General features: G+C 43.2%; 5 protein-coding genes across 5 annotated transcripts; 2 read left to right on the top strand and 3 right to left on the bottom strand.

The window, feature by feature from the left end:
• Positions 1-1,992: 1,992 nt before the first annotated feature.
• Positions 1,993-25,200, bottom strand: LOC122697475. The gene is made up of 4 exons (XM_043908307.1): positions 24,856-25,200; positions 13,140-13,175; positions 7,899-8,235; positions 1,993-2,376 (listed from the first exon to the last, which is right to left on the bottom strand). Exons 1-4 carry the CDS (start codon positions 25,139-25,141, stop codon positions 2,046-2,048), a joined length of 990 nt encoding a protein of 329 aa, XP_043764242.1. The 5' UTR covers positions 25,142-25,200; the 3' UTR covers positions 1,993-2,045.
• On the top strand, positions 9,216-9,689 carry LOC122697459 (histone H2B type 1-C/E/F/G/I). Its single transcript, XM_043908287.1, has one exon. The coding sequence runs from the start codon at positions 9,261-9,263 to the stop codon at positions 9,639-9,641; it is 381 nt and encodes a 126-aa protein (XP_043764222.1). The 5' UTR covers positions 9,216-9,260; the 3' UTR covers positions 9,642-9,689.
• Positions 17,176-17,693, bottom strand: LOC122697474 (histone H3.1). The gene has a single exon (XM_043908306.1). The coding sequence runs from the start codon at positions 17,658-17,660 to the stop codon at positions 17,250-17,252; it is 411 nt and encodes a 136-aa protein (XP_043764241.1). The 5' UTR covers positions 17,661-17,693; the 3' UTR covers positions 17,176-17,249.
• Positions 19,403-19,917, bottom strand: LOC122697450 (histone H2A type 1). The gene has a single exon (XM_043908278.1). The coding sequence runs from the start codon at positions 19,859-19,861 to the stop codon at positions 19,469-19,471; it is 393 nt and encodes a 130-aa protein (XP_043764213.1). The 5' UTR covers positions 19,862-19,917; the 3' UTR covers positions 19,403-19,468.
• Positions 20,203-20,683, top strand: LOC122697464 (histone H2B type 1-C/E/F/G/I). Its single transcript, XM_043908292.1, has one exon. The coding sequence runs from the start codon at positions 20,256-20,258 to the stop codon at positions 20,634-20,636; it is 381 nt and encodes a 126-aa protein (XP_043764227.1). The 5' UTR covers positions 20,203-20,255; the 3' UTR covers positions 20,637-20,683.
• Positions 25,201-25,999: the final 799 nt, after the last annotated feature.

The raw sequence follows: 25,999 nt of genomic DNA, 5'->3' as shown, positions 1-25,999 counted from the left end.
TCCTACACAGCTTTCCAATCCCTATAGTGGCCTGAGAGGTCTCTCTACCTGCATTATTCCCAATCTATGGTCACTTCCTCCCACAGCAGATTGCATTATTCCCTATAGGAAGAGAGATTCCAAGTCCAGAGAGCCTAACTTTTATTCCAGGCCTGATTGTGCCACCAAGAGGAGCAGAGATCTTGCCTCTCTCTCTCCCCACCGCCACCACCACCCCCACTCCCTTCCTCCTCCACCTCCTCCTCCTGCTTTCATTCTTCCTCTTCTTCTCCTTCCTATTCTTCTTCTTCTTCACTTTTTGTCAGAAATTGTAGAGTCTGAGATCTTACCCTACTTAGGAGATAATAAGATAACTTGTAACTTTTCCATGACTGCTGGTAGTAGACACAACACCTAGATCAGAGACCAGAGGTTTTATTATTCACAGCACAGCAGCATCAAGGTTGCATTGGTTCGCCCACCAGGTCCCACAGGGGTGACCTGGAGGGGCCCAGGTGGATGCTGCATGCACAGTGTGTTTGCATCACAGCCACAGGACAGCTGGGGGGTCAGGTGGCTTAAAGTGAGTGTGGCAAGCAAACCTGCTGTTTGTCTGGGGGCAACCACTACCCTATTCTTTAAGGTCCCTCAACCCTGATGAGTAGCATTCTTGACACACCCAGTAAGAACAGGCAGGAACTCTCAAGGCAGATTGCCTCTTCCAATGCTGTGTTCAAAAAACTAACATTGAATATGTTCAAGCAGGGACACTGATGGTGAGAGCTTTTATTGTTAGAGCCATTTGCAGGCAAAGTAGCTATGAGGGTGTGAGAAAGAAGGTCATTTGGGAGATGGGCCCAGAAGGAGTAGCAAGTGTTAGGCTGAGGAAAGAGCAGGGAGTGGAGAGGAGGCAGGAGATTCACTGTTATTGAAGTGTTCAGTTCTGCAAAGGATACTAAGTATATATTGGACTCAGAGACTATAGATAAATGTGTTCTAAACACAGAGGATGGGATTCAAGGACAAAACAGGCACCACACACTCATGAGGCACATAAAGAACTCAGCGTCTATGAGGCATCTCATATTTAAGAAACCTTAAGTCGGCCAACCACTTGTCCCCTATCCATGGATGGCATGCAGATAAAACCCATTGGTGAGTGACAACTATAGACCAAGCAAAAATACCCACGTGATCAGACCCAGCTACCTTGGACCTGCTCACTCCTCTTGTTCAACTTAACTCTGATCCTCAGAAGCCCATCATCACACGGGAAGGCTAATGAGGCAGAGAGCAAAAGATGTATGAACATTGTGCTAGGACAAGATTCATCTAGCAGGACCTCCCACCTATCTCTTATCCTGAGGATGGTGTGCAACCCCATCTCTTTCCCTGTGCTTTTTGCAACATTGATTCCAAATTCTAAAACATTTTAATGACCTCTGGGAGAGTTGTGTGGTGCACTTGAAGTTGAAACTGCCAGCATAAAATTGCCATTTTGGCATGACTTGAGCTAAGAGCACTTGAAAAACAGATGCAAAAAGGCACTCTTACCTTTCACTTTTGCCCTCAACACAGAATCAAACTCCAATGTACCAGAGAAAAATAGCATTATGACCAAAGATATACTTTAAGCAGAGAAATCTACATTGTGAAATTAACCCTTCTTTTTCTACCATTACCAAACCCAAAATTTCTTTACTGTCTTTTTCATTAGTGTAATTTAATACAGAAATAACATAACAGCTACCATCTAACGGTGTTTGAAAGAGCCCAACTTTTTCTACTCAAAGAACCCTTGAACCTTGACTTACCAGTTGGGGGACCGTTACTTAGTCACTAGACACCTATTGGTCCCCGGGTGAACAATTCCTGGGAAATACAGTAGGAATTAAAGTAGTAGTACCAAACACTAAAGGCCAAAAGTATTATTTATGTATAATTTAGCATCTGTATTGTATCAAGCTCACCTACAGAGCACCCAAATGCAAGCTCTTTCATAGAAATAGTGGGTGGCCCTGAAAAGGGCCTTTAGCTTTGCTACAAGAGCCTTACTAAGCTCAAACTTAACCACCAAATCCATAGAGAGTGCGGCCCTGACGCTTGAGCGCGTAGACCACGTCCATGGCGGTGACAGTCTTGCGCTTGGCGTGCTCGGTGTAGGTGACCGCGTCCCGGATCACGTTCTCCAGAAAGACCTTCAGCACCCCGCGGGTCTCCTCGTAGATAAGGCCGGAGATGCGCTTAACTCCTCCACGGCGGGCCAGGCGGCGGATGGCCGGCTTTGTGATGCCCTGGATGTTGTCGCGCAGAACCTTGCGGTGGCGCTTTGCGCCCCCTTTTCCAAGGCCCTTTCCGCCTTTACCACGTCCAGACATGTTGCCTAAACACTGAGCACTAACGCAGAACGTACCTAATGCAAGGCCCTGCAGCCTATTATGTAGCGATAGTGCGGACCTTTGTGAAAACTGGAAGAGCAGAAAGGCGGGAAACTGCACTGAGTCCCCGCCCCTTCTAAATTCTAAAGTGAAACTGGCTAGGGAGGTTTACTGGTATTTAGAAAATGGCTCAGAGGTAAAGAATCCGTCTGCAATGCGGGAAACGAGGGTTGGGTCGGTCGGAGAGATCCCCTGGAGAAGGAAATGACAACCCATTCCAGTATTCTTGCCTGGGAAATCCCATGAATAGAGGAGCCTGGCGAGCTACAGTCTATAAAGGGGCAAACAGTCCGACAAGACTGACCACGCAAACACTCCATTAATCTATCTGAATCTTAGTAGCTTTTTTCGTAAAATAGGATAAATGCTATTAATAACTGAGTTATTGTAAACAAAATAGCATCTAGTTGGCAAACAATAAAATTCCCGGACTCTTACTGAAAACAAAGTATAATAGCTAACACACATTGAAAGATTTCAAAACTTTCTAATATAATACTAGTTTGTACAGTGTGCTTTAATTTCTACAAATTAAGCATATACATTTAACCAGTGAAGGATTGCAAAGGAAAAGAATGTAAATTGTCAGGGGCTAATAACCTCTTCTTGTATAGAGGACAGAGAGTGGAAGGGTGATTGTCCTTTCCTGTAGTTGGTGCATGGAATTCAAGCAAAGATATCATAAACTCCAGTGGTAGGCAAAGAAATTTACAGAAGTGGCAGAAATAAAAATGTGATCTTTCCTAGGTTTTTATATTATTTTTTTAAAAAATTATTATTATTTTTTTTTTGCTGAGCACATGGGAGCACTAAGATTTAAATTGTGCCCTTAAAATAAATAGAATGTTCAAAATAGCTTTTTTTAAATTCACACTTATGATATACCAAGCACACTGTCCTAAAGAGTATAGATTAGCTCAGCCAAGTGCTCCATCAGAAAATTTGAGATTATGAAGGTCAAATTTCAGAACAATTTATTTTGAGGTAGCAGCACCAATAGCTAAAAAAAATCACACACCAACGTAAATGAACCAGATTTCAATTCAGTGGACATATCATCACTAAAACAGGCAGAAGAAAGGAAAACATTGCTGTTTAAGAAAAACAAAACAAACATATCCAAAAAAGAACATTAATTGTTAAACAAGCCTTGAAATTCACAGGAATACACACACAGTAGCAACTCCTAAAGAATTATCACAGTTTTTTTAACATCGTCAAATAAAATATACATTTTGAAATAACAAAATTCACAAAAAGTTGCTACGATAGTATCTAGAGTTCCTCTTGAAGAAGGAATTCGTAGGGCCTGGACTCCATCTGAGGCCTGTCTGTGCTGATCATGCTCGGCCACCTCTCCAGTGGACTCTGAACTCTCTGCTTAGTGCCTGTGGGAACAATGGAAGGATAAGACCCCCTCCGGACAGGGGAACCTTGAAGATTATATCCAGGTTACTCATCACCTAAGAGAAAACAGACACCAATCACCCCTGCCTCCGGACAATATCTATCGGAATGTAACCACAGGCTTATCGTTTATTAACTGGTTGGAATGTAACCGCGGCCTTATTGATTATTAACTGTTTGAACACATAACACGTGAATGATGGGGTTATTGTGATTGTATTTACCCTTCCTTTGTAAGCCTCAAGGGATTTGGGGTGGTGGGTTTGGACACGTACACATGGGGTATAAAAGATTTTCACAAATGCTGGTTGGGGTCCTTGGCTAAGAGGAGACCCTGCCTTGGGCCCGCCTTGTCCTTCTGAGTGAGTTTGTTTCCCGGAAAGCATGGCTATAACACTCTAGCCAATTTTCCCCTAATGGTGACATCTTATATAACTATATCATAATATCAGAGCTGGTAACTGACACTGGCAAAGTACTGTTAACTAGCATAGAGGCCTTATTCAGCTCTCACAGATTTTCATATTGCCCCCGTGTGTGTGTGTGTTTGTGTGTGTGTGTGTGTGTGTGTGTGTGGTCTTATGCCATTTTAAACCATGCATCGGTTCATGTAACTATCACCTCAACATTGACACAAAACTATTCTATTATTACCAGGGAACTCTTCAATGTTAGTGTTTTATAGTTACATCCACCCACATCTTTCCTGTCTTGGGGCAATCACTAATCTGTTATTCATCTCAGTATCATCACTTTGAGAATGTTATATAAATGGAATAGTACAATATATAACTTTTTAAGATTGGCTTTTTTACTAAGCATTATCCATGTAGACAGTTGCATGTATTAACATCAATAGCTCCTCATTTTATTGCTGAGTAGGATGCTATTGTATGGGTGTCTGAGAAATAATATAACCAATGACCAGTTGAAAGATACGAACTTGTTTCTAATTTATAAATGAAGCTGTTATGAACAGTTTTCTTTCTCCCCAGCCACCCCCACCCCATTTGGTTTGCTTTTAGTGTATCCTGCATGCCACCTGAAAATTACATTTTTTTTTTAAATGGCAGAAATGCAGCTATGATGACTGGGAGGCTAACAGGCCTTTCAGTCATCACACAGAAATCATACAGCATTGTCATTATCTCTTGAAAGTTTGTTTCAAGATTCAAAAACATTGCACAGAGCTATACCAGCTGTTTCTGAAATCTGACTTCTGGTTTCCGTAGCTGCGGACTTGCTCCACAACAGTCTGTAATGTTTATTAATTAAACTGTTGGTGTCCAGATTCTTTGGTTCCGCCAGGGGACTAATACTTTCAATGCTATGCAGAACTATTTGCTTAGAGCCTCAAGAGCCTCCAGTGTTGCTTAATCTCCTCAGGCTAGGAGTAAACCCAGCAATAAAGCTGAGAGTTCCCATTGCTAAAGTCTATAAAATCTGACAGAATCCACAAATCTTGCATTGTTCCAGGGTTTATCCTAGGATTCTGCCTTTGTTGGAAGAAAGTTGGGAGCTGTTGTCTCATCGGCTCTTTTTCTGAGGATTAATAATAAGCAATGACTGCAAACTCTGCCTTAGTGACTACATCATGTTTTTCATGCAGAGTGCAGACACATTATGTACAATCTGAGTTTTCAGTAACTTGCTGCAACAAGTTCTAAATTCCTGGTGTGCTGAACATACTTATTAGTCCGGGCCCCAGATTTGATGAACTTATGCTCTCCCCATCGGCATCACTAACAGCACTGCTGTGCCACTCAGCTGGGGGTGCTGCTGGAAACTGAATTCTGGAAATCCCACGGAACCAATGTTTTGGATACCAGATCTCTATTTTTAGTACAGAAAGGATGACTACATTTACCAAATGATGTATTGTTCAGCACAAAAACAAATGGATTAACAGCAAACTAGTCTTCAGTAGTACTCAGCATGGGTCCTTGAATATCAGTGTGTGTGCATGCCACTTTCCGGCTGCTCAAGGACCAGTGCTTTTCATCATATACTGCATCATCCCTGGACTTCCTGTCTCAGGGACAGGAAAATTTCAATTATTTTGCCTGATCTAATAATTCAATTACTACAAAGCTAGTGAAGGGGGTGGATTTCCAGCTGAGCTATTTAAAATCCTAAAAGATGATGCTGTTAACGTGCTGCACTCAATATGCCAGCGAATTTGGAAAATTAAGCAGTGGTTACAGGACTGGAAAAAGTCCGTTTTCATTTCAATACCAAAGAAAGGCAATGCCAAAGAATGTTCAAACTACCATGCAATTTTGCTCATCGCCAAGCTAGCAAGTTAATGCTAAAAATCCTTCAAGCTAGGCTACTTTTACGTGAACCAAGAACTTCCAGATGTACAAGCTGGATTTAGAAAAGGCAGAGGAACCAGAGATCAAATTGCCAACATCCATTGGATCACAGAAAAAGAAGAAAAATCCCAAAGAAAATACCCACTTCTGCTTCATTGACTTCAGTAAACCCCTTTTGTCGATTACAACAAACTGTTGAAAATTCTTAAAGAGATGGCAATACCAGACCACCTTACCTGTCTCCTGAGAAACCTGTATGCAGGACAAGAAGCAACAGTTAGAACTGGACCTGAACAACAGACTGGTTCAAAATTGGGAAAGGAGTATATCAAGGCTGTATATTGTCACCCTGCTTATCTAACTTCTGGGCAGAGTACATCATGTGAAATGCCAGGCTGAATGAAGCACAAGCTGGAATCAAGATTGCTGGGAGAAAAATCAACCTCAGATATGCAGATGATACCACTGTAATGGCAGAAAGTGAAGAGGAACCAAAGAGCCTCTTGATGAGGGTGAAAGAGGAAAGTGAAGTAGATTTCAAAGTCAACATTCAAAAAGCTAAGATCATGGCATCCAGTCTGAGCACTTCAAAGGAAATAGATGGGGAAACAAGAACAGAATTTATTTTCTTGGGCTGGAAAATCACTGCCAGCACTGATTGCAGCCATGAAATTATAAAATGCTTACTCCTTGGAAGAAAAATTATGACAAACCTAAACAACTTATTAGGAAGCAGAGACATCACTTTGCCAACAAAGGTTTGTATAGTCAAAGCTATGGTTTTTCCAGCAGTCACATACAGATATAAGAATTGGACCATAAAGAAGGCTGAGCACCTAAGAGTCAATGCTTTTGTACTGTGGTGCTGGAGAAGACTCAAGAGTCCCTTCAACAGCAAGATTAAACCAGTCAATCCTAAAGGAAATCAGTCTTGAAAATTCACTGGAAGGACTGTTGCTGAAGCTGAAGCTCCAATACTTTGGCCACCTGATGTGAAGAACTGAATCACTGGAAAAGACTCTGATACTGGGAAAGACTGAGGACAGGACAACAGAGGATGAGATGATTGGGTGGCATCACTGACTCAATGGACGAGTTTCAGCAAACTCTGGGAGATAGTGAAGGATAGGGAAGTCTGGAGTGCTGCACTTGATGGGATTGCAGAGTCCAACATGACAGGGACTGAAAAATACAATTAAACTGAGATGACAGATTGAGCTGGGGGTGCGGGGGTTGGGGGTTTACAAAGTCACTTAGAAGTAAGACCCCAGAAGTAACCAAAGCAGGTTGTATTTATCTTTAGTATATGGAGGATCTAAGTGTCTTAGCATTTACTTTTCATAATGCATCCTATTATACTGGTATAAGGATATCTTCACACTATTTGCTGCTTCTAGAGGAAGAGGATCACATCAGTTTTCGCTGTTTCTTAATTTTACGGATTGCAATGGAACTTTCAGATGTCAATCCCCGGTTCTTATATAGAGAAGAGGTTGCAGGCCAACTGTCCTTTCATAGGATTGGTACATGGAGCACGTGTAGTTATGCCCCGCTCCCACCTTGTTTTGTTAGAGGTTTCTTAGGATATTACGTTTGTGATACAGTTCTTCCAAGTGAAGTAGTAGGTGGCTCTGAAAAGAGCCTTTGGGTTTGATATTTGCACCTGGTAGCGACAATTTATGCCCTCTCCCCGCGGATGCGGCGGGCTAGCTGGATGTCCTTGGGCATGATAGTGACGCGCTTGGCGTGGATGGCACACAGGTTGGTGTCCTCGAAGAGCCCCACCAGGTAGGCCTCGCACGCCTCCTGCAGCGCCATCACGGCCGAACTCTGGAAGCGCAGGTCGGTCTTGAAGTCCTGCGCGATCTCGCGCACCAGCCGCTGGAACGGCAGCTTGCGGATCAGCAGCTCCGTGGACTTCTGGTAGCGGCGGATCTCGCGCAGAGCTACCGTGCCAGGCCGGTAGCGGTGTGGCTTCTTCACTCCGCCGGTAGCCGGCGCGCTCTTGCGAGCAGCCTTGGTAGCGAGCTGCTTGCGCGGCGCCTTACCTCCGGTGGACTTGCGAGCAGTCTGCTTAGTACGAGCCATCACGAAAGCTTAGAATCACTGTTGCAACGCAAACACCGCTCTTCTTGCTCTTATTTATAAAGGCGAAGTCATCCTGATTGGTCCGAATCTTCAAATTTCGCGCGGTGAAAAGAAGCAACTGGATACGCCTTGTGATTGGCTACCAGTTCCCACTTTGGAAAGCCTTGATCTTTTGAAGTCTGTCCTGTATTTTCTCTGTAAATTCTCCATCTATTCATCCTGTATCTTACATGCCTTATATTTACCTTAATTGGTTTTTATCCCCTTGCTCAAAATTAAGTTTGGGAGGAGACAAAAAAGAAAGTTCAACAGATCTGAGCCCTTTCAAAAACTCCTTTTTTGAATGTTATTGAACTAGTCCAGCTTCGACATTTATCAGAGGTTCTAATTTTGAATAAATGTTTTATTTTTGCAATGAAAGTATCGTATTACAGAACTTCCAGCCCTTCAACAAACATTGCCATAACTTTCAGACACTCTGTTCCTAGGAAACATGAAAATACTACCGCTGTTGAAATGTGACGATGCTGGATCTTGGTAAATCTTAAATGTTTGATCAAGCCAAACTGGAAATGCCAATGGCTTAATTTATAAAACGTTTCAGCATTTAGGAAAATTTTATGCTCTCTTTCCTACAATTACTAACTCGGTAACTTAATTTTGGCCGAAAACTAGAATCATAAATTTATATTGAGTTTTTGTCTCTTTAGGTCCACATCAAGGAAGAAACAAGGCTCACAAGTAAATATTTATGTACAAAACATTAATCGTTTGCACTGTTTTGAAACGGAAACTTTTTTTTCTTAGCTGGTGGCGGAGGATATCCAGGGTTCATTCCAGTTAAACAGCCAATCAAGAAACAGAATCGAAATCGCCTTATTTGCATACACCATTTCTACTGGCTAAATTGATCCAATCAGCTATTGCGATTGGTTAAGCATCTATTTGCATAGAAGCCCTACAAAAATAGGCCGGCACCATAAGCTGCATTCTTTCGGGTTTCTTTGTCAGTTTCGTCTGACGTTTTTCCATCATGCCTGAACCGGCTAAATCTGCTCCTGCTCCCAAGAAGGGCTCCAAGAAGGCGGTGACCAAGGCGCAGAAGAAGGACGGCAAGAAGCGCAAGCGCAGCCGCAAGGAGAGCTACTCCGTGTACGTGTACAAGGTGCTGAAGCAGGTCCACCCGGACACCGGCATCTCGTCCAAGGCCATGGGCATCATGAACTCCTTCGTCAACGATATCTTCGAGCGCATCGCGGGTGAGGCGTCGCGTCTGGCGCATTACAACAAGCGCTCGACCATCACATCCAGGGAGATCCAGACGGCCGTGCGCCTGCTGCTGCCTGGGGAGCTGGCCAAACACGCGGTGTCCGAGGGCACCAAGGCCGTCACCAAGTACACCAGCTCCAAGTAAACGTTTCTAGGAGTTGTCAGACCCAAAGGCTCTTTTCAGAGCCACTCACCTTTTCCCAAAGGGCTCTAATGCTGGATATTGTTGTAATCTCTAGGGGAAGAGTAACTTAAAAATAGGCTATGTTAGGAATTTGTGATGTTAATTTTTTAAGAACGTTTTCTCCTTTTAGTAATTCTCATAACTGAGTAACTTGATCCGCTTAAAAGAAATGGGCTATTTCAATACAGAAGTGCGGACCATTTCTAACTAGTATAAACTATAAGCCTTCGGAGGTTGAAGCACGACAGCTACTAACCTTTTCTCTGAGCAATTAGCAACTTTATTTGCCTGTTTACCTTGTAGTTAGATGTGGCCTCTAGTTGAATTCCTAACAATGGGAGCAAACTTACATTTCCGGGTCTGGGGCATAATAGCCTCCCAGTAAGGCTTTACATGCTCTATCCCTTCCCAGGGCAAAAGTATTTCAGAAACAACAGGCCCAAACTAGCGCTAACCCCCATGTTACCAGACCAAGACTTTAGTACAACTTTGGCTTCCCTAGAAATGGAATCTTTACCGTTCAACCAGAAATGGCCTAATCACCAGTTAGATAATGAGACTAACAGACCCCTGTCATTCCCTAAAGCAGCAGTCTCCACCCTTTTTGGCGCCAGGGATCGATTGGCGCCAGGGACCCATATTGGGTGGGGGAATTGTTTGCGGATAATTCAAGCCCATTACTTTTTTTTTCTGGATGCTGTGTGCTCAACTTCTTTGGATTGCTTATTTTTTTCTTTTTTAAAAAATTATTTTAACTGGGGCCTACTTTACAATACTGTAGTGGTTTTTGCCATACATACATTGACATGAATCAGCCAGGGGTATACATGTGTCCCCCATTCCGAACCCCCACTTCCACCTCCCTCCCCATCCCAGCCCTCAGGGTCCTCCCAGTGCACTGGCCCTGAGCGCCCTGTCTCATGCACCAAACCTGGACTGGCCATCTATTTCACATATGGTAATATATATGCTTCAGTGCTATTCTCTCAAATCATGCCACTCTCGCCTTCTCCCACAGAGTCCAAAAGTCTGTTCTTTGTGTCTCGTTTGCTATCTCGCATGTAGGGTCATCGTTACCATCTTTCTAAATTCCATATATATGCGTTAATATACTGTATTGGTGTTTTTCTTTCTGACTTACTTCACTCTGTATAATAGGCTCCAGTTTCATCCACCTCATTAGAACCGATTCAAAAGCATTCTGGTTAATAGCTGAGTAATAGTCCATTGTGTATATGTAGCACAGCTTTCTTATCCATTCGTCTGCCGATGGACATCTAGGTAGCTCCCACATCCTAAGCTATTGTAAACAGTTCAAGCACATTACATTTAGTGTGCACTTTATTTCTATTATTATTACACTAGTTCCACCTCAGATCATCAGGCATTAGATTCTGGAGGTTGGGGTCCCCTACACTAAAGGATGGCATCCTTGCAATAATCAACCCACTTTTCTTCCTAGTATAATTTTCCCTGTTCCTGCTCCCTTCTGCCTAGAAAAACCTTTCATTTCATACAGCTCCTCGGAGTTCCTTTCTGTCTGCTAGATTGGCAGCTGCCAGATTCATGAATCACTGAATAAAGCCAATAACATTTTTAACATGTAGTCCGTGGAATTCTATTTTTAACATGTGAAAGCAATGTGTTTAAGATAATTGAGATACAAAGATAAAAGGACACGGGGGTGGGGGCATCATCCCTGGCGGGCCAATGGTTAAGGTTCCATTGATTCCACTGAAGGGGGCAACAGGTTCTATCTCTGGTCAAGGAGTTAAAAATCCTATGGCCAGGACAAAAAAAGGCACATGGGCTCCAGAATCACTGCTTGGAAGAAAGAGTTGCCCGCTGATCTAGACTATCCTTTTGGATCTCACAAAAGCAGAGAATAAACTTGCAATAAGCCTTTAAGGTTATCAGTTAAAAATAAAGAGATAAACCGAAAGTTGAGAATTATGTTTTATTCAGCAGGTATACCAAGGACTGAAACCCATGAGACAGCCTCTCGGAAAGCTCTAAGGGACTATTCTGAAGATGTAAGGAAGAACCAGGATATATAGGAGTTGGGGGTGGGAAGAGGTAAGCAGGTACTTGAAATATCAAAAAATTACTGTTAATTAAAGAAAACAGACATTTCAAGCTAGTGAATTTTGCATACTTTTCTATGTCTGAGAAGATCCAAGAGTCTGGGTTCATTGAAATCATTCCTTTGATATGTAAGTTAACTACTTAGGGCCAGTATCCAATTTTTCTTCATCCTGAATCCACTCGGTGCACAGTTGTGGGGATGGCGTGGCAGTTTCAGAGGCTTAAGGCTAGATGGCTGCCACATCCTTTGCTTACTGATACAGCAAGTGACATTCTTCATCCACAAAGTTTGGAAATTTACCTTAATATACCCTCCACCATGATAATCTCTATTTTCTAAAAAGTTCAGTCACTTGTTGCTGGATCTCAAACCTTGTAGAACCAGATGGCTAGCAACATTCTTTAGTTGGCAAAGGATAGAAGAAATTTTCTTCCAAGACACTTTCATAGTTATTTGGCAAAAGCTGAATAGCACCAGTTTCCTGTCCTTCCTTGAACACTACTTCTAAAAAATGAGTGTAATTAACAGCCTACACACCCTAGTGAAAGTCTCTGCATTTAAACTGCAGTCTCTCCCAATAGGAAGGGTTCAGAAGATATGTGATCTCTTGGTTCAATGCCGAGGTTCAGTTATAGCTTAGATCAGCACTTGATAACATGCATCATTTTTATCATAAATAAAATTTAATTGTTTTATCTCAAAAAATCATGGGTTTGGCCATCAATTCACCACCATTTTGAAGGTTTTCCTATGGAGTTCTATTAGCCATCAGCCAAAAGATGAACAGTTTTATTTATATTTGGAGACTCATTAGTAATTATCCAATATAATCTTAGAAAATGTACCTATCAGTGTATAAAGCCTTTTTTAGAAATATTACATTTGAATTCTTTTTGCTGAAAAGTAAAACAATGGTAGTGATTATTTGGAACCTCAAAATATCTTACTTTTGGGACTTTCCTGGTTGTCTAGTGGCTAAGACTCCATGCTCCCAATGCAGGGGGCTCAGGTTTCATCTCTGGCTGAGGAACTAGATATTTCTGCTGATAATAAAAACCTCTCATGCTAAAACAAAACAAAAAAATCCCATGTGTTGCAAATAAGATTCATTTTGGTTAAATTCCTTTAATTTTACTTCTCATTTTAAATAAATTATCACAGAATTAATACTGCTCCTAATGACTGGTATTCTTGAACTGGCTGGCAGTCGTCTCCCTGGGGTTAGCACTCATCTGTTTCTGCTCTGGCCTCGGTTTATTTTCTGTGTTGGGGCCAGTGTGAGGAAAGCAGGAGAGATTCCATTTTGTAGCCTGTCGTCTGTTTTAAAGACTGGATATGAACTGGGCCTGAACCCTGCCCAAGAGTGAGAAAACCATTGCTAGTTAAAACCAGGTCTTCTGGAGATTTCCCTCCCTACAGATGACAAATGGAGATTGTAGTTGAGGTCAGGCTGCCCCTGTTAGATTAACCATAGAGACATGCCCCCTGATGTATAATCATTGTTCCCCCGCTTTAACCTTAATTGTTTGTTCTCCTAACACCTACTTGTAAAACTCAATCATATACAAGAGAGAGGTTGCTAACATATAACCAGTCACATGGTGGGGGGTATAAAACTAGACCTCTCAAAAACATCAGGGTCCTTCTTGGGAACTGATTCCCCATGGACCCGCTGGCATAATAAACTGTACTCCACTGTCTTGAGTGTCCTCCAAAGCGTGTGTTTGATGACTCCAGATTCCACAACATCTGAATTGAATGTATTCAGGAAACTGGAGTAAGACTTTTGGGAGGGAAAAACGTATGAACTCACTGATGAGCTATCCAGAAACTCCAGCTTGTGAGAGAAGAAGAGAAAGTTGGTTCTATCTGGTTGGCTATCAGACCTGTGGCCATCATTCCAAGTAATGCTCCCAACATGGGACCTTCACAGTCATTGTTTCCTTTGTGAGGAATGATCTTTCTACAGAAGTACGAAGATCCCACTCCCTTCCAGATTTCATGCCACTGGCTTTCATGTCTCATCTCAGTTGTGAAGTCTTCCCCACTTAGCCTATTTAAAATGGTAACTGTCCACGACCCATCTCCCACTCTATGACAGTCCTTAATCCCCTTGGACTCTTTATGTTTTCTTAATCCTCTTGACCTGCCAGAATACTGTGTTTATCTTTGTTCATTTTCTGTCGGTGAGCTCCACGCAGAAGGATCTCTGCCATGTTATGCACTGTTCTTTCCAGCACCTAGAACATTGTTCAGCACATAGTAATTACTCAAAAAGGTTTTCATGAATGGATGGATAAGGTAAAAGGAAAATATGCATGTAACACAAAATGCCCTCCATTCTCTAGCCCCAGAGATAAAATCCATGACAGATTTAACAAAATGAACCACTATAGAAGGTATTCTCCCTCACTATACTGTTTCTTCAACGTAGTATTTGAGCTAACAATGGGACCCCCAACCCACAGAGTTATTGTGAGGATTAAATCCATGCAGATTAATCTGCATTAATCCATGCAGAAACTCAGTTAGACTTTGACTTTATAAAGTCATGAATCTCTTACCAGCTGGACAGCTCCAAAGGCCATTATTGTTAGCATCTCTTTTTTGCAATTGACATAACAAGAGTGCTATATGGAGCACAGCTTGGATTCAGCCAGATCTGCTACTGACTGAAGGACCCAGTGAAATAAAGCTGGAGAGCTCACCATTTTCCCTTATACAGAAACTCTTTGCCTGGTTCTGAAAGACATTTGAATTCACAACCCAAATAAATCCAGTTTGGTACCTGAGAGCAAACAATTTGCCTGTGGTCATAAAACTAGTAAATTGAAGTATTATGCTATGAGTCAACTTTAACTCCAAAGGTTTATATTTTATGAATAATTTTCTCTTTTCTCCCTAACTATAAATCTCCCAGATCAGCCTCTATTTTCAAGGTCTGAATAGCACCAAGTGAAGAAAGCTGGGCTTTGATTTTTGTGCTGGAGCACAGTTGAGCCAACGAAGAACCACTCCAGTATTCTTGCCTGGAGAATCCCATAGACAGAGGAGCCTGGCAGGCCACAGTCCACGGGATCGCAAAAGAGCTAAACAGGACTGACTGAGCACACATGCAATAAGAATAAAGCAGAACCTGATTAAATGAGAGAAAAGGACACAAAAACTCCTGTGTTCAGCTTCTCTCAAGTTCTTCCATTTCACTGAGCAAATGCTAAATTCTTTACAGTGGTATACAAGCCCCTACAAGATCATGCTTCCTTTCATTTCTCTTTTTAATCTTCTCCTGCAGTGCCCAGCCCTTTCCACATAGCCACCCTAGCTCTTCAGCATTTCCTCCTCCTTTTTCCCCAGCTTGCTTCTTCACCTTTCAACGCTTTGCTGAGGTAACTAGCTTCTTAGTGCCATCTTCATTGGTCACCTTATCTAAATGTCAACTCTCCATAAGAATCCTTATTCTTGCTTTATTGCACTCATTCTCACCATCTAAGATATTACATATGATACTTGTTTATCTGATTTATTGTTTATCTCAGAGTCAAATATAAATCCCATAAGAGCCCAGAATTTTGTCTGTTTGGGTCTCATCTGAGTATATTCCCAATGCACAAAACAGCATCTGGTACTGTTATAAACTCAATAAATAATATGTGGAATGAATTAAAAATCTATCAATCTTAGATGTTGTTTGTTGAGAGAGTTCTCATGATGTCATAATTAGGTTTTAAAATGGTAGATGTATATTAAAATGCTAACAGAGGAAATGATATAATTTCTTCAACAGTCTTCAAGGCAACAATCAAGGTAGGAGGGGTATAGATAAAACATATTTGCCCAGTGTTGGTGATGTTAAAGATGGGTAAACTTATATCTCTACTTCCAGATATTCTCAAATATTGCATAATAAAAAAAAAAATTGAGAATGAAAATTATATGGGCAAGGGGAGATAAATTGACAAATTCTTAAAAGACTATGGAGAAGTCTTTAAAAGACCATCGGAAAGCCCAAATAGGACGTTGTGCTGATCTGTATAGGAAAGACCCAATGTGAAGACAAAGTCAGACAAGACTAGCAGCTAAGCACAGCACACAACACAAATCCAGGGTAATACTCCTTGTAATATCCCTTAAAACCTGGTAATGTCAACTGCTGAAAGCAGCTCCATTTCTCAATATGCTGTTGGCTGTGAAAGTTGCTTGGTCTTGTCCGACCCTGCAATTCCATGGACTACAGTCCATGGAATTCTCCAGGCCAGAATACTGGAGTGGGGAGCCTTTCTCAACTCCAGGAGATCTTCCCAACCCAGGGATCAAACCCAGGTCTCCCACAACGTGGGCAGATTCTTTACCAGCTGAGCCACAAGGGAAGCCCATTTTTCAGTATAGACTCACATTCTCAATATAGACTCTTAGGTGTTATGTGCCATTGAGAGAAATTTCAATTTATATAAATAAATGTACTTTGCAAATGCTTACTCCTGGTAAGAGTTCACAGTATGCTTTTCTTGAAGAGACCAAAAATACCATCCCTCACCCCACTCCAGGTGTATTTTATTTTTTTAAACATGACTGACAAATAGACTTCTGAAACTAGCATTCATAAATCACCTGCAGTGAACTTCGTACAATGTAGACTGTGATTCAGTAGACATGAGTGGGGTCCAAAAACCTACCATTTCCAGCAAATTTCCAAATGACGCTCATGCTGCTGGTCGCAGACACTTTATGAGTGGTGAAATTGTAGAAGTCAGCACGGCTCTGCCTTGATTGACTACTGCCACCAATAAGCTTATCAGAAATACTGATTGGGTGCTATTTTTTTTATATAAGTCGCTGTCAACAAAACAATGCCCTCACTGCTCTCTGTGTAAAACGACCTTTTATAGGGAAGTCAAAACTGTCTCACTTTGAACCTGTCTGTGATTGGAACTGAGCAAACTGAGGTTTCAGAAACAGGCAGCAAAAACAAATGCTCTAGTTTCTCAATTGTCAATACCCAAATATGTGAATATAGCTCTAAAAAGGATAAACAGCAAGCCCACAATCACCTCCACCCAAATTCAGCATTTTGTTTTCTATGTGCTCAAATAACCCAACGTGACACTAACACCACACAAATTACTGCCCTTCCCAAACTACATAAGCACGACTTAAGTCTCACGTTTAATCACCCCCCAGTCCACCTGCATAAGGTAGTTATATTCCACTTCCTGAGACAGAAACTTACAACTTTTGCACACTGGCCAATCGACAGTATACAAAGCCCGCCAGAGGGAGGGTTTAAAGCTGCCACCGACTAGATCCTTTTGTATGTTCTAAGATACCCCTTAGAAATAAGATTTAAACATGTGCAGCTTTAACTCTACCTGCATCCCGAACCAAATCACTCAAGACACTGAACTTTAAGTGACAGCTCTTTTAAAGAAATTGTGGGTGGCTCTTAGAAGAGCCTTTTTCGTTGGAGTGAGGCAGTTGTGGAAGCTTTATGCCCTCTCCCCGCGGATGCGGCGGGCGAGCTGGATGTCCTTGGGCATGATGGTGACGCGCTTGGCGTGGATGGCACACAGGTTGGTGTCCTCGAAGAGCCCCACCAGGTAGGCCTCGCACGCCTCCTGCAGCGCCATCACGGCCGAGCTCTGGAAGCGCAGGTCGGTCTTGAAGTCCTGCGCGATCTCGCGCACCAGCCGCTGGAACGGCAGCTTGCGGATCAGCAGCTCGGTGGACTTCTGGTAGCGGCGGATCTCTCGCAGAGCCACCGTGCCGGGCCGGTAGCGGTGCGGCTTCTTCACGCCGCCGGTGGCCGGCGCGCTCTTGCGAGCAGCCTTGGTAGCCAGCTGCTTGCGCGGTGCCTTGCCGCCGGTGGACTTGCGGGCTGTCTGCTTAGTACGAGCCATGACGATACAAACGGAAAATGACTAAACAGACAGCCAGAAAGATTGGGTTTATATACACTCAGAAACAGTCTGATTGGTCTTACTCTAGTTCAAAACTCCCGCGAAACAAATCCATTGGCTGGAGAGTCACTGAAGTGATTGGTCAATTTCTAAAGATTCTGATTGGATGAATCAGTTCACGTTTCAATCCTTCTTTTTGTTGAAGCCTGCTATCCAAAGGAGCTAATATTCTAGATCTAAATTCAGGGCTTCTCAAACTGTAACTAAGGAACTACTTGGACATCGTGAAAGATGCCTGTTCTGATTCAGATCTATGTAATGGGGCTGAAATTCCGAGGATCAAGCTTTAGAAACAGGTTTACTTGTATTCTCTTTTTTTCTCAATGGTTAATTTTTCTGTTCTGAATTTAGATTGCCCTGGACAGTCACTTCCTAGCTCCACTAGTAAATCACAGGGAAAGCGACAGGCCACAGATGAGCAGCAAAAATACAAAGGAAAAAAAAAAAAATCATTGACTTTCCCGCGGTGGCCAAATGGGATTTATGCTTCAGTTTGTTATAGCAAAAACTAGTAGCCTCCATTTTAGGCTCTATTCTTAGAGCCCACTCTGACAGATGGTTTTCTTTCTTGCTTAACCGCACTTTGATTACTTTATGGTTAAAATGTACTATGCACTTGGTGTTTACTTCTCCGAGAAAACGCCCTTTTGTGAGCATATTTCATTTCAGAAAGTATCGGTACAACAAGCTCAAGGACCACCAGAGACAACCACCCGGGCCTAACTTAACCAGAGTTGCTAATTTTGAAATTTCCCTGAAGTGAAAAAGAGCACAAACTTGCATCCTTACCGACGGCCCTATTTCCCACTCCTAGACTGTATAAGTTTTCCAGTAGTCATGTATGGACGTGAGTTGGACTATTAAGAAAGCTGAGCGCCGAAGAATTGATGCTTTTGAACTGTGGTGTTGAAGATCCAACCAGTCCATCCTAAAGATCAGTCCTGGGTGTTCATTGGAAGGGCTGATGCTGAAGCTGAAACTCCAATACTTTGGCCACCTGATTCTAAGAGCTGACTCATTTTTAAAGACCCTGATACTGGGAAAGACTGAGGACAGGAGAAAGGGACGACAGAGGATGAGATAGTTGGGTGACATCACCGACTCAATGGACATGAGTTTGGGTAGGCTCCGGGAGTTAGTGATAGACAAGGAGGCCTGGGGTGCTGCAGTTCATGGGATCGCAGAGTGGGAAAGACTGTATGACTGAACCGAACGGAGACCGTATAAGATTTCTTCCTACTCTATCTCAAGGGAGAAAAGAGTCAAAGCAATAAAAGCTATCATTTTCTACTTCAGTCTGTCGCCAGGTTTCCATTTGGCACCAGTGAACAGTAATTGATTTGAAAAACCCGCGGTGATCCCAGCGGTCCTTTCGTCTTGCTGTTTCAAAAGACGTAGCCCGACATTCCAGACCACTACCCGCATTTTTTAGCGCCATACAAATGTTTCCTTTTTCTCTGGGGAAACAGCCACTCCAGCTTTTGTGAACGTTACCCTTGCTCTTGAAACTACCCACTTTCCCGTATAAATTTATTTCCCTGAATCACATTTGGAGCAGTCCCGTCAAAAAGGAAAGATAACTTCGGGTAACCATGCCGTAGTATCTATCCAATAGCTTTAATCTAAGTACTATAACGCGAAGACCAGGGTACTGTTTACGAGCTCTTTTAAATGTGAAAATGTGGATGGCTCTTAAAAGAGCCTTTGGGTAAAAGGTTGTAGCGACACACACCGAGATCTAAGTAGGTTCACTTGCCCTTGGCCTTATGGTGGCTCTCGGTCTTCTTGGGCAGCAGCACCGCCTGGATGTTGGGCAAGACGCCGCCCTGAGCGATGGTGACTTTGCCCAACAGCTTGTTGAGTTCCTCGTCGTTGCGGATAGCCAGCTGCAGGTGGCGCGGGATGATGCGGGTCTTCTTGTTGTCCCGGGCCGCGTTGCCCGCCAGCTCCAGGATCTCGGCCGTCAGGTACTCCAGCACCGCCGCCAGATACACCGGGGCCCCGGCCCCGACCCGCTCGGCGTAGTTGCCTTTCCGAAGCAGCCGGTGCACTCGGCCCACGGGGAATTGAAGCCCGGCCCGTGAGGAGCGGGTTTTCGCCTTAGCGCGTGCTTTGCCACCCTGTTTTCCACGACCAGACATAATGAGACAACAGAAACAGGCTGAGACCCAGAAAAATGGACCCTTTAGGCACAAGAAGCTAGGTAATTATACTCTCCGGCGGTTTGGTAAAACAGCCTTTGCGATTGGCCAAACACAAACTTAAGCCAATCAAAAGCCAGATCTGAAACAACGCCGCTGCTAATTTACATAGGGAGTTTGTAGTGAAAAGGTCAAATTATGTAATGGTGAGCTAAGGGAAGAGCCAATAAGAGTTTGAAATAAAGAGCCTATCAAAGGTTAGGATGAGATGAAAAGACCAATCATAAATTGTAATTCTTCCATCCCTCATTTGCATACAGGCCAAACAAATACTAAGATCATTTGCTTGTGGGCGCATTTTGTGGTCTCTTCTTGGTCCTGGGTGCGTTTTGAGATGCCTGAGCCAGCCAAGTCCGCTCCTGCTCCTAAGAAGGGGTCTAAGAAGGCGGTGACCAAGGCGCAGAAGAAGGATGGCAAGAAGCGCAAACGCAGCCGCAAGGAGAGCTACTCCGTGTACGTGTACAAGGTGCTGAAGCAGGTCCACCCGGACACCGGCATCTCGTCCAAGGCCATGGGCATCATGAACTCCTTCGTCAACGACATCTTCGAGCGCATCGCGGGCGAGGCGTCGCGCTTGGCTCATTACAACAAGCGCTCGACCATCACATCCAGGGAGATCCAGACGGCCGTGCGCCTGCTGCTGCCCGGGGAGCTGGCCAAACACGCGGTGTCCGAGGGCACCAAGGCCGTCACCAAGTACACCAGCTCCAAGTAAATTTCGTCATGTGAAACAACGCAAATAATTCAAGGCTCTTTTAAGAGCCACCCACGTTGTCTCAAAGGATCTGTAACTCTTCAGACTGTATTAAAACGGCTAGATCAAGCAGTGAGAAAGGTAATATACAACCATCAGGGTAAAGGTTTTTTACCATTGTAGTGTGAGGAAAAGTTAGGTCTATTCCCCAAACACTAATACCAAAGAAGCTAATTTTGAGCAGCACTAAGCCTGACCGCAACAGTGTTAATTTGCTACATATTATCCACGTGTCTTTGTAAACGTCTGTTAATAGAAAGGATGTCAGTTATTCTAAGCTGGCTATTTTTAAGAAGCAGCAAAATCTCTTAATACTTAGTAGAAAACTTGGTGTTTCCTAAGATATTTACATTTATAAAGTAAATAATCCATTTGTAAGCGTGTTTCCCTTGCTTTACAAGGAAGAAAATGTCCTAATGTCTAGAATATCTTTTTTTATGGAAAACGACACTACTTAAATCTGCATAACAATGTTACCAATGTTTACATTGCTTTTCCTGGTTACCTCTGAAAACAACTGACTACCCATTCCCATCATGTTTTTTTTTAATCTGAAGATGGTATTTTTAAGGTGACTCAGCCATTTTGTAGTCTTCTGTTTTACTGGGGATCTCCAGTGTACAGAGGAGGTAATACAAATTAGGTGTTTCGGTTTGTCTTCCCCCTGTTAATATATCTTCTATCAATTAGACCAACCAAAGAATATGGACAGAAAGAAGGGGGAATTTTTCTCCCTATATCTACACAGACTTTTGTGAACATTAAATGTTACTACATTTTGTCATGGTGCTTGTGAAGGAAATTCCCTAAAGCCTGCATATAATTAAAGCATTCATTTCTTACTGTCCAAGGTTAATTGTAATTACAGTTCTAAAAAAAATGTATTCTGGAAAGCAAATATGTATATTTAAGAAATAGATAAGCATGGTTTAAGGGGAAATCCCCCAGCATATTTAGCCTCTTTGAACGCTAAATTTGGACATGGTACTTAAACCCTTTGGAGCATTTCCTTACCTCTAAAATGGGAATAAGAATTAACAACTACTGCCGGGCCTGCCGGCTAGATGAACAGGTCAAGGACGCAATCACCAGTGCACCTGAGAAATAAAAGACTAAGAAAGATGGGGTTGAGAGGGACGGAGTCAGCTTGTGACTGATTCCGACGACTTTATTGAGGCGTAACATACATATATATACTAACAGGATTCACCAAATTTTAGATCAAAGACTTGTATACGTGCAGAACTGCAGATACTAGTTTTAGGAGTTTTATCTTAACTCCAGCAGAGCATGGCACCAGCATCTTACAATCAGGTAAAGACTACCTAGACATAAGCCATTCACAGGAGCCCGATAATCTTATCAGAGTCAGGAAAATAGGCAAATGGTGGCTGCAGCGATTTCCTTGAGGGAGGTGAGAAAGGCCAATTTGCACTTTAACAAATCAGGGGTGGCGGGACAGAGAGGGACCTTTTGATCTCTCTCAGGGCCGAGAAGGGGCCTGAGCAGTCAGGCCGGCTCCCCGAAAACTACTATGTGATATGGCTGGGGTGATCAATAAAAGGGCCCTTAGGGTGGTGCTGGCACAGAGTCCTCTAAAATATTAGCTGTTGCTAAAGCAGCTAGTTGCAGTTCTGGGAAGTTGCCCTCGGGTCTGCCCACTTTAGAATCTCAGAATCCTGAGGCCTTGAACAAGGCAGTGGGCTGGAAAGACTACTAGCATTTAACACCAGGTAGGATTCCTTGTCTGGCCCTGTGAACAATACAAACCGCTTCTGACAGGCCTGCCCCTGTTGAAAAAAATAATTCTTTTCCCTGAACTGTTTTGAGGACAACTTAGTGCCTGTGACTGTAAGTCTTCCCTGCCTTTGATGGCCAGTTCAAGCAACATATGTGTCATTTTCCAGGGATTTTCTCCTGCCTCGCTAGGATTAGAGGTATCTTTTTAATAGTCAGATGTGTTGGGTTCCAAGGCCATAAGCAAACTACTCACCTCCATTTGCCTCTCAAACTTGGTCTCTTTTTTCTCCACACCCCCTTGGCCTCCCTCTGCTCACCAGATAACTTCCTTGCTACCTCCAGGCTTTGCTACTTAGTCCTCCTTCCATTTGGAACTTCACTTTCTCAATCTCTTTTCCCCAAGCATCACTTACAAGTAAAGCCTTCTGGTGGTGCTGGTTTAATCCCTGCATCGTGTCTGACTCTTGTGACCCCATGGACTCTAACCCACCAGGATCCTCTGTCCACAGGATTTCCCAGACAAGAATACTGGAGGGGGTTGCCATTTCCTTCTCCAAGGGATCTTCCTGACCCAGGGATCAAACCCGCATCTTCTGAATTAGAGTTAGACTTTTTTCCCCAAATCTTCCTATGTCATTTAAAGTACCATCTCCTTCCTCTACACTATAAAGTTTTGCCCAGCTTCAGTTTTGTAGATAGCACCATCTAACAAACAGTTTTACCTGTTTTGTCTGTGCCCCTTCCAACAAAATATAAGCTCCATGAATTTAGAAATACCGTTTCGTTCACCATTGTTCACTGCTATAATTCCATAGCATCGAACAGTGCCTGGTACATGCCATGTGCTCAATTTTGTTTGTTAAATTAACATCATCGTATGAATTTATCTCCTCAAATCAGTGCCTTAGCTCCAATAACATCTTGATTCTTTTCATATTTAAACACCAGAGCCCATATCTTTGAAAGAGATGACATTCCAAATGACTCCATTGATTTCTGGCTTTCAAAGTATCACCCTACAAACTACTTGCCAGCCGTAAGGAGGAGAAATCAGATTTTACTAAGAAGCTATTAATAATTATTCTAAACCAATGACTGACCTAGAACCCCCATAATCCCCTTAACAAGTGACCCTGATGTACAATAGTATTTACATACAATGATCTATAACCTGTTCCATGACAAGAGAATTAATGTTATTTCAGTCAAGTCCAGGGAAAATCACTTCTACTTTGTAGGACATACAGGGTACAGAAATCAAAATAACCCCATCAGGAAACAAGCCAAACCAGGAGGACATTCTATAGGCCAGGTCTACATCAAATCAATGTCAGAAAACTGAGATCCAGGAAATCTGAAGAAAACATGTATCAATGCATTAAGAGACCTGAGACGGAACAAAAGGTAAGATTGGATCTTCCTCTGAACAAACCAGATCTCTAAGACATTTAAGGTATAACAAGGATTTGTTCATGTGTACAGACTATTAGGTATTTAGTTAGGCAGTAAGTATACCGGTAACTTTTAAAAACAAACAATAACAAAAACAGTGCATATTTCCTTTGAGGTAAAAAATCCTGATGTCTGTATAGTACTTTTTTTTTTTTTACTTAAGCCTAAGTGCCATTTATGTTGCTCATTTGAAAACATACTTCCTGTCGACTTTTCAAATTTTTCAAACAGGAATTCGGACTATAATGTCCTCTATACCTAATACATGGTAGCTCTCCCGGCGGGTCCGTTTTAATTGTTCCCTCAATGCATGGGTACAAGTTTTAGTCAGCAGAGCGCAGCAGCAGAACCACACGCCAGCCGAGGCCAGAAGCGCGCCCCCGCTGAGGGGAAGACCCGCCCTACTTGTGAATTCGCCTTTGTTCCGACTCGCGCTTCCCGCCGCGGGCGCGGGCTTTCTTTGTTCCTCTGCCTCGCCGCCATCTTGAGCACAGGCCACCGCCGGGAGAGCCAGGCATCGCTACATCGCGGTGAGTGTAAGCGACTTCTCTGTAATACTCAAGAACCGTGGATATTCGATTCCAAATTCGAAATATCCCAAAATTAAGGAAATCTTTCTGGGGTAGACTGTCTCATAAAACGTTTAAACGCGCCGAAATTATATCTAAAACCACAGTGAACTTCCACCTCTAAAACTTCCTGCGTGTGTGCGTGCTGTCATGTCCGACTGTGCAGTCCTATCCACGGTATCATCTTGGCAAAAATGGGGTGGACTATCATACCATCCTCCAGTGTTAAGTTCCGAGAAGTGGGCTTTGTTTAGGGGAGACTGAGCATGTGACATGTGCCTGAAGAAACAACAGAAACAGCAAAAAGTGCTAGCTAGCTCTTTCATCGAAATATGTGGGCGGCCCTGAAAAGGGCCTTTGGTGGAAATACTAAGAACGCTGGAAACCGGCAACTTAGCCGCCAAAGCCGTAGAGGGTGCGGCCCTGGCGTTTCAGCGCGTAGACCACATCCATAGCGGTGACAGTTTTGCGCTTGGCATGCTCGGTGTAAGTGACCGCATCGCGGATCACGTTTTCCAGGAACACCTTCAACACCCCGCGGGTCTCCTCATAGATGAGGCCAGAAATGCGCTTAACTCCTCCACGCCGGGCCAGACGACGGATGGCAGGCTTGGTGATGCCCTGGATGTTATCGCGAAGAACCTTGCGGTGACGCTTAGCGCCGCCTTTCCCAAGGCCCTTCCCGCCTTTGCCGCGTCCAGACATGGTAAAGCTGCTAAGAGAACTTTCAAAACAGCACCGACAAGGCAGAGGCAATTCCTTTATATGAGCGGGTTCCGGACCGAAGTGAGAACTGAAATCGCTTTCGCGGGCACATTCATTTAGCCTGCCAGCCCCTCCCCTCATGACGCAGTTCTGGGTGACGTCACGACAACTTAGTCCCCGCCCGCCGAGCGGGCCCTTCTCTGAGGATTCTCTTGTGGGTCCTCCTTCCTTAAGTGGGAATTTTCGAACGCATTTTAAAACTGGGTCAGACTAAAGAAGTTAACATTTTTTACTAATTCTGTTTTGCTGCTTAGGATGCTTTGGGACGGTTGCACTGGAGCCTTGGCCCACATGACCGGAACTGCTGTAACCTTCGTTGGAAATGAGGGCCCCGCTTTACCTCCACGTTTACGGGGCCTTCAGCACTGCGGCTCCCTCCCGGTAACAAAACCCCTTCAAATCGAAACCCCTCTCCAGAGGAGTTTAAAAGCTTCAAGACCTCACCTTTTCCATCACCAAGCCAAGGGAAATCTAACCAAAGGATTTTTTTTTCCCCAAAGGCAAATACATGGTTGGTTAGCGAGTCTCCGGTAGAAATCTCGCCAGCCGCGCGAACCAAAGTTCCTCTCACTTCTTATCTTCGTTTTCTTCTCTGATTATTAAAGCTTGTGATTCTCATTTAATTATATAACCATTCCTCCTTCTGCGCCCAGTAAGTTAATTCCGTATTAATGTTTACTTTTCTACTTGTTTTCTCTGATTCTGGTAGCGACATTAATCCAAACTGTCGGCATCTTGTAGCCAAAGTATTGAAATAAATACCTCTCCCCGCCCCCGCCCTTACAGTTTTCTATAGTT

The sequence above is a fragment of the Cervus elaphus genome, chromosome 7 (assembly GCF_910594005.1).
Source record: "Cervus elaphus chromosome 7, mCerEla1.1, whole genome shotgun sequence".
Lineage (NCBI taxonomy): Eukaryota > Metazoa > Chordata > Mammalia > Artiodactyla > Cervidae > Cervus > Cervus elaphus.
The sequence above is the reverse complement of the archived record's forward strand: the minus strand, read 5'-3'. Positions and strand labels throughout refer to the sequence as shown.

Coding starts and splice junctions, on each gene's coding strand:
- LOC122697475 (XM_043908307.1), bottom strand. CDS start 25,141: ATGTCTGGACGCGGCAAAGGCGGGAAGGGCCTTGGGAAAGGCGGCGCT. Junction 13,176..24,855: donor CGCGCTGAAACGCCAGGGCC/GCACCCTCTACG, acceptor ATCTGTAGGGAG/GGAAATCTCCAGAAGACCTG. Junction 8,236..13,139: donor CCTGGTTTTAACTAGCAATG/GTTTTCTCACTC, acceptor AGTGATTCTAAG/CTTTCGTGATGGCTCGTACT.
- LOC122697474 (XM_043908306.1), bottom strand. CDS start 17,660: ATGGCTCGTACTAAGCAGACAGCCCGCAAGTCCACCGGCGGCAAGGCA.
- LOC122697450 (XM_043908278.1), bottom strand. CDS start 19,861: ATGTCTGGTCGTGGAAAACAGGGTGGCAAAGCACGCGCTAAGGCGAAA.
- LOC122697464 (XM_043908292.1), top strand. CDS start 20,256: ATGCCTGAGCCAGCCAAGTCCGCTCCTGCTCCTAAGAAGGGGTCTAAG.
- LOC122697459 (XM_043908287.1), top strand. CDS start 9,261: ATGCCTGAACCGGCTAAATCTGCTCCTGCTCCCAAGAAGGGCTCCAAG.